The sequence below is a fragment of the Abramis brama genome (genome assembly GCF_963993115.1).
Source record: "Abramis brama genome assembly, chromosome: 7".
Taxonomy (NCBI): Eukaryota; Metazoa; Chordata; class Actinopteri; order Cypriniformes; family Leuciscidae; genus Abramis; species Abramis brama.
Window position 1 is genome coordinate 12,694,940 of NC_139969.1, and position 12,421 is coordinate 12,707,360.

Below are 12,421 nucleotides of genomic sequence, written 5' to 3' on the forward strand. Positions count from 1 at the left end.
CATTTTTTTTATTTCTTTTCCTGGAAGATTTAATTGAGCTGTACACTTCAGGGAGGTTAGTAAAGATCTTCAGAATATACCAAAGTTGCCCCAGGATAAAATCATTGAACAATTTTCTTCTATTTCTTTCCTTTAATAGTTTAAAAGTGCCTTTGTCTACAGAGGCTCAGACAAATCTATTTGAGGTGGAGTGAGGGAGAACCGATCCTCGTTTGGGGTGAGGAGGACACCATGAACGATAAAAGAGATCAACACAGACAGAGAGAGGAGGAGGAGGAATCTTCCTCTTCAGCAAGCAAGTGTGGACACAAACAGGCCATTTGAGGGATGCAGGAGGATGTGAGGAGTCTGAGTCACCATTCAACTACTCTAAAGTTCTCTATTTACAGAAGACAGGCATATAAAAATGAACAGATATGCTTCCTTCTATCTTCCCACCGAGACCCCCACCCCCCCCCCAAAAAAAAGAAAAATAGGAAGTTTAAATTTTCCTTTTTTCGCCTCATTACGATTGAAGCTCGTTTCCACCACCAAATAAAAAAACTGTAATTGCAACTTTTTTTTTTTTTCACAATTCTTACTTTTTTCTCACAATTGAGTTTACATCTCTCAGCTCTGACTTTTTTCCTCACAACTGCAAGTGTATATCCCACAATTCGTTCTTTTCTCTCGCAATTTCAAACTCACAATTGCAAATTATAAAGTCTGAATTGCAAAATAAACTTGCAAAGTCGAAATTCTGCGAAATAAAGTCGAAATTCTGACTTTTATCATGCAATTTTGAGTTTAGATTTCCCAATTCTGACGTTTTCCGCAATTGATCCGGTCAAATCCGCAGATTTTTCTTCCTCAGAATTGTGAGTTTTATATTTTGAAATTGAGACTTAAAAATTTGCAATTGTGAGTTGTTTGTGATGAATTATTTTTCTAAGATTAATTCTAGGAAATTTGCAATTGCGAAAAAAAACAAAACCGAAAATAAAGTCTCAATTCTGATAAAGAATTGCGAGATAGAAACTCACAATTCTGACTTTTTTCTTGCAATTACAAGTTTATTTCTCACAATTGTGAGTTTATAACTCAAGTTTATATTTTTTTATAGTTTATATATTTTTTTAAATAATTTTTTGTATTTTTTTCTCTCAACTGAGAAAAAAAGTCAGATTTGCGAGATATAAACTTGCAATTGTGAGGAAAAAAGTCAGAACTGTGCAATAGAAAGTCACAATTACCTTTTTTATATATTTTTTTATTTCGTGGCGGAAACAAGCTTCCATAAATTACTAACTTTTGTTTAAAGAGAACCGTCTCAATCAAAATCTTTCTGAGAATCTAAAATAAACCTATTTGCTTAATTTCAAATGAAGAAAATATCATTATTATATACTTTCATTGAAAAAACAACTTTTGGGTATTTACTATTGCACATCAATGCAATATTAAATGTTACTCTGAAGACAACAAATGGTGAAGGCATAGCCGTACTGTCAAATATTACAGTTTAGTGTTTCAAAAAGGGAGAACGCATCATGATGTTAGACTACAATCTGATTAATCTACACAAAATAAACAAAAAACTGTAAACATAAAAAACAAAAAACATCCCAGAGATGTTGATTCACAATTTATTCCATTGTGTTAATTTATCTTTCATTTTCGTGGATCTACTGAGACACTGCAGCTTATACACTACAGAAGTACACACAGGCTTTGCAGCGTTTGGACTGAAGGGTGCGCGTCCCAATATTGACCAGCAGATGGCGGTACAGGATGCTTTTTGTGGCTGTTGGAAAGAGTCAAAATCAGGTTGATGTGCGACAGCTTTTCAGGCAATAAATTCTGGCTTCTGTAAGTGTGATAGATCATTAAATGCGAGTGTTTTATGTATATATGTGTACGTGTGTGTCCACAAGTCTATGTCTGCGTGTGAATCGTGCTTGTGTGAAGGTGTATGTATGTGTGTGCGTGTGTGTGTGTGTGAGAGACTGTGTTTGTTTGTGTTTTAATAGGGTAACGTAGATGGGTCCCACTCCAGCTTTCCTTTCACTTTTCCCTTCTGAATGCTAGTCTCTCCCTCTTCATCACTGTCCTCGGAATCAGCACTAGAGAGATCTCCTGACAGTTCATCATCCTCTTCGTCTTCATCCTCCTCTTCCTCTGGCTCCTCCTCCCTAACCTCCTCAGCAATCTGAGTCCCATCAATGCTCTAGAACCAAAAGAATTATGCTAATTGTATTTAGACCATCTTCAGGATAAAAACAGTAAAACTCCTCATGCTACAGAGCCTTGTTGTTATTGTTAACTAAAAATATTGGTTGCACTTTATTTTAAGGTGATTTACAAATAAGTACAAAGTACAAATAAGTACAAATAAGTTCAAATAAGTTCTCAAATAAGTACTGAGTTATAATAATAAACTACATGTACTTACTATAGAGTCACGGTTAGGGTTTGGTTTAGGGTTGGTTACTTGTATTTATGCATAATTTACTGTTATTAATATAGTAAGTATATGAAGTAATGTGTAACTACATTACCTTAAAATAAAGTGTTACCAAAATATTAATTAATTTAAATAAAGCTAATATAAAATATAAATATTAGATGAAAACTTAAACCTAAAAAAAGTTAATTACATGAATGAAAATTAGAAATGTTGCCTTGGTAACTAACTGAAATCAAATAAGTTTAAAGTGTAAATAGTCACATAAGCACATACTGTAACAAAATAACTCAAATTAAAAATAAACAATAAAAGCTAATTCAAAATATTAAATAGCATAATAGTAAATGAATAAATTTGACCTGCTTACCTAAATGTAGAAAAGTGTGATTAATTCAAGTGAATTGGTTCATCATAAACTGTCCTCTCTCTCATATGTCAATTTAGAAAGTTTGATTCATTCCAATGAATCTGATGGATCTGATTACATTTAAATGATAGGCCTACCATTAGAAGGTTTTTTCATTTATATATATATATATATATATATATAATATATAAAACATATTGTCCTCTTAAGTAACTTCAAGACAGTTCAAGCTACTTTTTGTTTGTAACTTGTAATGTACCCAATTATTTATTACAATTTCATTAGTTTTACTATAGCTTGACTGTAGTTTAACTACTTCAAACTATGATAAGATTAACAACCTTCAGTGTCAAAATTGTCTTTACCAATGAGGCACATACTGACCTCCATGGGATTAACAGTGATGTTAAGATTTGAGTCATCCCAGTCCATCTCCGGGTCTTTTCTTCCCTCTTCGTCCTCTTTTGAACCGTCCTGGTGGGTGGTGTGGATGCGGTAGATGCCCAAGACTACAATGACCACCAGGGCAGCGATGCACATTACAATCACCACTGTGGCCGCAGGAGGAGTACCTAATGGCACATAGGTAAAGACATCTATGAATTCTACATTATGTTGCTACAAACCATTCAAATGGTTAAAACTGCATACATTGTCTGTTGTGATAATTTAATTATTTACTGAACATTGTCATATATTGCACTTGTCAGCCTTTCCAAGAAGCCCAACATCCTTTCCATGTTAGAGGCATCTATTTTCCAGTCTTTTTCACCATCAGCACATTGAGATGCCCATTCTAAGGTTCACTAGCTCCTGTCATACCTAGCTTCACCTCTGACTTGTTGTCAAACCCACACCTGTGCCCCATCTGCCATCTGAAAGTCTTAGAGGCTTATTGCTTTACTCTCTCTATTCTGCAATTATGTTTATTCATTCATAAGAATTATGACTCACTCAGCCATACAAAAATCAATAGAATCCTGGATTAGTGTTTTTTCTAATGGAGGTCGCTACTAGGTAGCTGAGGGGAAGCTTATTTGGCCGTGTTGACAGAGTAAGACAGTTTGGCACAGTACACTTAAAGAATAGTGTCGCTAACTAAGACCTTGCAGTCAGCAAGAGAATGATTGGGAGCATGGGGTCACAGTGCCACCTGCTGTTTTTCCATGTCTCTCCTAAAGCAGCATGTCTCGTATCCTGTCATCTCTCGCTCCCCCTCTTTCTCTCTTCAGTCCAGAGAGCAGAGTGCTCCATCTCGCTGCAGTCAGCTGTGCTCTGTGCGCCCTTGGGGAGATCACTGGTGCCCCTGGTGTGTGCGTGAGCTGGTAGAGTAAGTGTAATTTTCCAAACTCCTTCAAACCAACAATACGGTCTCAAGAGCCCGTCATCCGCTTAGACCAGCGTGCAGGGGTTTGTATGTGCGTGTGTGTGTGTGTGCATATCTGCTTTTTTAGAAGCTGAATTCTCCCATGAATAGTTTTTGTGACACATTTACTGTTCTCCTTAAAGCCACTTGTTTACAATTTAATGAGATGGTTTAACACATTTTTAATTAATCACAAGGCAAACTAACATATTTTTCACAATAATATCACCCAGGGTAAAATGACTGCATGATTAGGTTTAGACAAACATCATTAAGAGGCATGAGGGCTGACTTTACCTGAGATGTGATCAGAGTCTGCCGTATGAACCACCAGTGGATGATGCACAGGTCTCATGTACTGGGATTGGACGGCCATGTGATTGGCATGCTCCACAGACTCTGAGCTGTGCACTACTCCAATCTGAGGGGAGGGCCAAACAGAAAATAGTTTAGAGAGACAAAAGCTTGCTTGTTCTGTTTTGAATCCATAACATCTTGGCCAGGTCAAGTTATTTCAGCAAATGAAGCTTCGTTATGTCATAATAAAAAAATTAAAATAATAAAAAATCTGATTTTACTGAGACCGTTTTATAATGAAATTAGGTTCATAACAATCATAATGAAAATCATACTGAAGTCTCAATCACATCATGTCTCCTATACCAGAACAAACATCATAAACTCAAAATAGCTAAATAAAAATGGGTTTCCTCACAAAATAATAATAATAATAATAATACATTTCAGATTTAAACTAAAAGAAAAAGTAAAAAACAAAAACAAAAAACATGGTTGGTCAATTTAGTCAGAGGGTCGGTCTCTTTCTGTCTTAGTCAGAAATTAAGAGTTAAAAGTCAAGAGCCTGGCTCTGCAAGTACAGTTTTTGGTAACTTTTAAGCACCAAAAGTCAAAAAGTGCAAAAAGCTGAAAGAAAAGCAGGAATTGAAAGAGGGGATAAAGTAAATGGATGATACAAATAATAAAAAAGCCATGCCCAGTATGAAGGCAGTCTCTGACCTCGAAGTTGAACTCATTGCTTGTGTAGCGTCCATTCAGTTCAGAGCAACTGAGCCGGAACCTTCTCTCAGACAGACCGCCAGGCTTCCAGTTACGGTACCTCACCTGCCTGATGGCCTGTTCATAATGCGCCATGGAGTCAACACCTGAGACAAGAAAGACCGGTGTCAGGAACTCGGTCTAATCAGATAAAAGAGCTCTAGAGCCATGAGAGATCCTCAACGTGGAGCCCCTGAACAAGTAGGTCTTAGTCCTTCTCTAATAAATGTACCCGACACTCAAACCACTTCACAAAATGTCAAGGTGATTTGAATTTGCTTGCGAAAAGCCAAATGTATACAGTATGATAGAGGCAGAGATCTGTTCAAGAGTCTGAGCAGGGTCTGGGTTAAAGGATTTTGAGCACAATCGAGAGTGACTTTTAAAGATCAAAACTTTTTTGAAAAGCATAAAAGCATTTAAATTTGACCCACCAGATACTGATATCAGCTGCAAAAATACATGCTGAATATTTTTCTCATATTCATTCTTTTTAAAGGGGTTCACCCAAAACTGGGTGTGTCATCATTTACTGATTAAATCAAATACATATATTTTTCTGTATATTCTGTTCACTCTTTTGAATTCTAGGTTCTCAAAATGAAAAAAAATGAAAAAATAAAATAATTTAATATATACACTACCGTTCAAAAATTTGGGGTCAGTAATTTTTTTTTAAAGAAATTAATATTCTTTTATTCAGCAATGATACATTAAATTGATCAAAAGTTACAGTAAATAAATTTATAATGTACGAAAGATTCATATTTCTATTCATCAAAGATTCCTGAAAAAGTGTATCACGGTGTCAACAAAAATATTAAGCAGCACAACAGTTGATAATAATAGGAAATGATTTTGAGCACCAAATTGGCATTTTAGAATGATATCTGAAGGATCATGTGACACCGAAGACTAGTCAATGGCTGTAATGGCTGAAATGGCTGCTGAAATTTCAGCTTTGCCATCACAGGAACAAATTACATTTTTAAATATATTGAAATAATCTTTTTTTTTTTTTATTGTAGCCATAAGAGATAAAAACATTTAAAAATAGTACAGAGCCCAAACCTTTGAAAGGTAATATATTCCACATACAATGGGCTTTGTGCAAACAGACTGAAATTGTATTCCCCTAAAAAAGTTGTAATTCACTTAAAATTCCCCTCTGCTGTAGCCTCCATACTTTATTGAATTATTCCAACATATATGTCACATTGATGTAACCTGCCATTTTGCATCTAAAGGCGACATATAAATGGATACTTTTGGCTTAGGAAGACTTTGAATATAGCACACAAGTCAAATGGAGCTCTTTTATGATGCTTTCATGGTTTTGTTTTTGTCATTTTGGAGCTTGATCTCCATTCACTGTCATTATATGCAAAAGAGTGTCCAGAATGTGCTTCAACATGTCTCCAATTTTTGTACCATAGAGGAAAGAAACAGGTTCGGATGACATGAGCGTGAGTAAATAATGACCGATTTCCCATTTTTGGGCTTTTTCCTTTAACACATTTATTGCTTATCCACAACTTGAGGCTTTACATTTTTCTAGTTGCTTCATTTAGAATGAGTTAGAACCTAATTAAATCTAGATCTGTATGCATGTATCTATAGATGTTTAAGTGATTGTTCAATGAGACTGTAGATGTTAAACTGATTGTCCTGAAGTACAATCAGTTGAACATCTACAGATACTGTACATATATACTGATCTAGATTTAATTACGTTCTAACTCATGCTAAATGAAGCAAATGGAAGATGCAATAAATTAGCAATAAATGAAGTCACTGTAATGCAAAGTAAAAAAGAGATTATGAGAAACATTCTGGCAGCAGATGGTTGTATAGATTCGAGACATGTGGTCGACCATACCGTAGATGGAGATGCCAGAGGTAGAGTTGGTGGCGTCCAGATGTTTGCCCAAGAGAGAGCTGTGGTGGATCTCCAGACTCTCCCGCTCCGGGTCCAGCTCTTCTCCGATCACCAGCACATCACAATAATCCAGGTTATGCATCAACTCCAGAATGCCAGGCCTCCGGGCTACACACACAAATACACACACAGTTACACAGGCAGAGATATGCAGTGGCTAATATATGACCTTGCGCTGTATCCACAAACAACCATTGATTGTGTATGAATTTAATTTCGATGATTTATTGTTTCACTACCCCTGGCACTACATTCGATAAAAGAAGCCGGACGCTTTTGTTGAACTTTAAATGAAAAAAGACACTAACAAAAAAACAATTGACTTAAGGTCAGTGTAATAACCAGAAGGCAGTGTTTATAATCTTGATAATAATAGACTAAACCATTATATAAAAAACACATCCGTGGGAAGAAACTTCAGTAGAAATACTAAAACGTTTGTACGGTTACATTGCAGGCAAACAGTGCAACTGTGGCACCTGTGAAATGGATGAATGCAAAGGAGTGAGATTATGTTAATATATGAGCTGTGAAAGTGAGTCATCTATCACCTATGCTGAGGGTGGTGTCGGTCTTGGTGACGGTACTAATGATGTGTATGTCCTTGAAAAGGGCCACCCCGACAGGTGCTCGGAGCTGAGCTGCGGGCCAAACCAGCCGCTCCACTCCAGCAATGGTGATCCGAGGTTCGCTGGGCGGCATTACCATCACCATCGCCTTGATGTCTGGAATGGAGATGCACGTATCTTCACCGAAACACCTACAAGTTTCAAAACGGAGAGGAGGGAAACAAGAGACTTAACACGGGAGGTGTAAAAGACCACAGAGTAACATGAAAACAGAGTTTTAGATCTGATGGGATTAGCCATGTTCAAAATATTTGTATTGTCTATACCTTTCTGTACACTGATTTTCAGCAGATTTTACACCGCTTTAAAGCAATGAGACCACAACTAGTAAAATGTTTGGATACGCCTATTGGTCATGGTATTTTGCATCATTAGAAACATTCATTCAGGTGTGTCCAAACTTTTGACTCGTAGTTTGCATGAAAGACAAAAAAATAAAAATAAAAAAATAAATAATAATAATAATAATAATAATAATAATAATAATAATAATAATAATAATAAATATATATATATATTTATTTATAAAAAATCTGAAAATGATAAAAACAAAAAAAACTAAATCCTGTAGTAAATACCAGTAGTAAACAAAATATGAAATTCATATTATAAACCAACATTTTCAGTAATACATGACAAATTAAAATTAAAATATTTTAAATTAAAGCAATGAATAAAAATGAAAATCAAGGAAATACATACAGGTCATTTGAGTAATCAAAGAAAAATCATCCTTTTTATGCATTTAAACACACTGTATTAAACATTGGAATTGCCTAAACACACTTGCTTCCCAAAATAAAGTCTGTATCTCACTTTGAGTAAGAGCCCATTAACATGCACTGGCACTCACAAACTCTTTTTCAAGCAAATGTGTTTGACAGTCTAACTGTTGTTTTTGACTGTCTGTCACCATCAACTTCAGCACAGTCGTACTTCACAGGTGAAATCCACCTCAGGACCAATTAATGATGCCGCAATACAGTTAGTTTTAAAGCAGCGAGTCGACAAACATATTTGCGAGAACGCGAGCAGTGGTGCCACCTCCTCCTGATGCCTGCTGAAGAAGTTGATATGGCAGTCAGAAGCAGTGTTGATTAAGACAGAGGCGCTGAAGCGTGGACTGAAACAGACTCGCACACCGACCTGCCGAGGAAATTGGAGTCCCTCCAGCTTCATTACAGCTAGTATGCGAGGAGAAAGGGGGGAAATAAAGTGTCTTAGGATTAACAGGCCTCCCTTTCTCACGATGCACCCAGTAATTACTATTTTTCAAGGGTGAGCCCTAAAGAGCACTCGTTGGTTTACTAATTCATTTATATATTCGCCCACTAATTAAGAACTATCTGTTTGTTCGAAACAACAACCCGCTTTCTGCCACCGTCGCGGGTGGAGAGACGCTTAGACGCGCTCGAGCGATGGAGCGCTATCTCCCTGAGGTAATTCCTCTGTACGGATCACCTCCTAAACGATCTCTCTCAAACGGCCACGGAGAATAGCCTTGAATGAGAAGGAAGGAAGCGCAAAATTGTGTGGAACCAACAAAACAATTACATCTAATGACTGCAGTAAAAATGACGGTGGAAAGTTTGTGATGTGTAAAAGTGGCTCCCTTCGGTAGACGCACTAAAGTAAAATAGTCGAAAGCATGCTCACTCATTAAAAAGGCTTTGTGAAAAAGGGCAACAATCTTGCTTTATTTACAGGGCTGATTTAAGGATATTGGGAGCTGGTCTAAGCCGGACTCTGGCTATTACAAGAGCTACGGCTCACTCCACTATCGACCAGGGAAGTCTGTTCTCATTTAGGCAATCCTCTTCACCAATGCACACCAGACAAGTGCAGAAGCCTCTGTCTTCTTTTCATTCTCTCCTGCTCTCACTTTCTCCACGGTAAAGTTTCATTTGGGCACATATCAGCCGGGTGCAATTGGATCCAATAGGTTTCATTAGACTGTGTCAGATGACACGATTCCTTCCACTCTTGACAATTAAATGAGTATCTTTAAAGGGAAAAGGACACCCACAAAAACACTCTGAATGTAACTGGAGGTGTTTCAAAAGTTTGGGGTTGGCAAGATTTTTTTATCGTTTTTGAAAGAAGTCTCACATGCTCACCAAGGCTGCATAATTAAAGGTCTCACATTGTACACCTTTCTGAAGTTTTATTTTAGGTTGTGATGTCCTTAAGAATATATGGGTGATTCTCCAACTACAGGCGCTTTCTGTCAGGACCTTTACGTGCTTTTCTCAACAGACTAACAGTCTGGGTTAGCGGTAGCATGAGCCGTCAGGCAAGTGTTATTTAAATAAACTCCTGATGTACTTACAAACTTTCCAATGCCTCATTTTATGAGTACAGAACCTATTTGTACTACTGTAGAAGTTTGGTACCATTCTGGGCATTATTAGTGGGGTAATTACGAGATACAAATTTGGATCCATTAGCGCCTGCACTAAGCCATTCGGCTGATATATATTTTTAAGCTCTAACTTTAAAAATGTTCGACCAAGGGAAAAAAGGCTTCTGGGGGGGTGTTTGGCTTGAGGTCATGGTGCAAAGGACCCTAGGTTGATTTTACTCCGAACCATCCCTTTAAGAACAGGTCGATTTTGGCCTGTCTAATTAATATTCATGAGCCTCTCTTCTGATTGGCCTGTTGTTTTCTGAGTGACACACGGCCAGGCCAACCACATATAACTAGGGTCATGTATGCTATAGGTAGCCTGCGGTGGCTTGGTGATGCTCACAAGTAAGGTAAATAAAACACCTGTAATGATGGACATTGCTGAGGAAAATGTTATCCGGCCTTATATGTTCGAGCCAGACTCAGACCACGAATCAGTGACGACAGGAGACAAACAACCACCTCCTTACTTTCGGCGTTATTGTAAGAGTATTATAATTACCATTACATCAATGCTGCACGCAGATTTAACGTTAACTAATTTGAACTGTCTGTAAACAAACTCAGACTTTTTTTGTCAAATTCGATTTAAATCTCCAAAATATGTACGTTAATAGCTAGTTATACACTGATTTTGAAACACTTAACTGCTTTATAATATGTAACGTTAGCAGACAGACACCGAATGCAGTAAGCTAACTATTGCTTTCCTACTGATACAGTAAGTTGACGGGCTACAATTTCTTTTACAATGTAACTTTTTCTGTAGAAGGTACTTGTGGTAAATGTGCAAGGATGCTCACAGAATGTGAGAACATGCTGCAATTGACGCTCAAGGTAAACTTGTAAAACTATGAACTGTAGGGACTGCAGCATCTTTGAGGAGAAGCTTCTTTGAAAAACCGGCATTGAACTGTGTCTGACTGACGAAGCAGTCATTCGTGAAATAGCCTATGCAGAACAGACGGTTAAGGTCGAACTAAACTGCTGTGGCGTTTTCTGAATAAATAAACATTAGCCACTGTTCTCTTATATTAATGTTGTTCAGAAACCTGTACAATGATGTAGTTTCGTGACGGTGGGCAGTGCTTTTTGTGACTGAAGGCGGTGACTGAATAGTTCTGACATCACATTTACGGAAGTCACAACGGCTCGTGAAAAGGCACCGCTACTTTATGCAGGCTGTGTGCATTTGTCTGTGGATTGACTGTTTTGAAACCTATATGGTAGTTTCATAGCCCCTAGACCTCTGTTATCATGTGTTATATGGGACCACTGTTTTTTATTTTAATATATTTCAAGCAGCAAAACTGTTTTCAACTGATACTAATAAGAAATGTTCCATGAGCATTAAATCAGCATTTTAGAATGATTTCTGAAGGATCGTGTGACACTGTAAAAGGTGCTGAAAATTCAGCTCTGCAATCCTAGGAATAAATTACATTTGAATATTTTTGTGGAAACTGTGATACATTTCTTTTCAGGATTCTCTGATGAATTTAATGTCATATTCATATGTATATATAAACATTTTTTTCATCAGTTTATTTAAAAGATGTCTTAAGAGACAAAATGGAGTCTAATTATCAGTTTAGTTCAGTCTTCTGGAAGCTGTGTCTGAAATACAACAACAGTTTTTTAAGATTTAAAAAAAAAGACAAAAAGAAAAATGTTTGTCATGGAAAACTACTCATTTCAACAACTAAGCTATTGTCATGCTACTAAAAAATGTAATCAAGTTACTGGTAACCATATTCAAATATGCAGCTTTAATCACAATTATTTATTAGAGGAGGGGGAAATCTATAAAACAAATCAATTCTTTCTTTATTGGAGCGATACTAAAATGCTAGACATGAAAGACAGTCGGGGGTAGTGATCAATAAACAAGAACCATGTGCGGGAGGATGGTGGCAATAAGATGGGAGAGATATAGTGAGAGAAAAGAGATAAAGAGAAAAAAAGAACGCAATATCACAGTTAAAATAAGACAGGAAGTAACTCCTGTAAAAGTCTTTGTAAATTATTACAGTGCTGTAGATTAACAGCAGGAAGTCCATTTCTCATTATATTACTCTGTTTTTCTACAATATACCCTGTGTTAAAGTGATAGCTCACCCAAAAACAAAAGTTATGTTGTTATTTACTCACCCTCATGTTGTCACAAACCTGTATGGCTTTTTTCTTGCGTGAAACACAAAACCAGATGTT

General features: G+C 36.8%; 1 protein-coding gene across 1 annotated transcript in view; it reads right to left on the bottom strand.

The window, feature by feature from the left end:
* Window positions 1-1,139: 1,139 nt before the first annotated feature.
* clstn2a (calsyntenin 2a) overlaps window positions 1,140-12,421 on the bottom strand; it is a 223,816-nt gene continuing 212,534 nt past the window's right edge. Inside the window, exons 12-17 of the mRNA XM_084119337.1 lie at window positions 7,726-7,934; window positions 7,115-7,282; window positions 5,197-5,342; window positions 4,477-4,600; window positions 3,198-3,385; window positions 1,140-2,206 (exon numbers count right to left, since the gene is read on the bottom strand). Coding sequence (XP_083975463.1) covers window positions 2,003-2,206; window positions 3,198-3,385; window positions 4,477-4,600; window positions 5,197-5,342; window positions 7,115-7,282; window positions 7,726-7,934 — 1,039 coding nt within the window. The 3' untranslated portion in view covers window positions 1,140-2,002. The remainder of the gene's footprint in view (window positions 2,207-3,197; window positions 3,386-4,476; window positions 4,601-5,196; window positions 5,343-7,114; window positions 7,283-7,725; window positions 7,935-12,421) is intronic.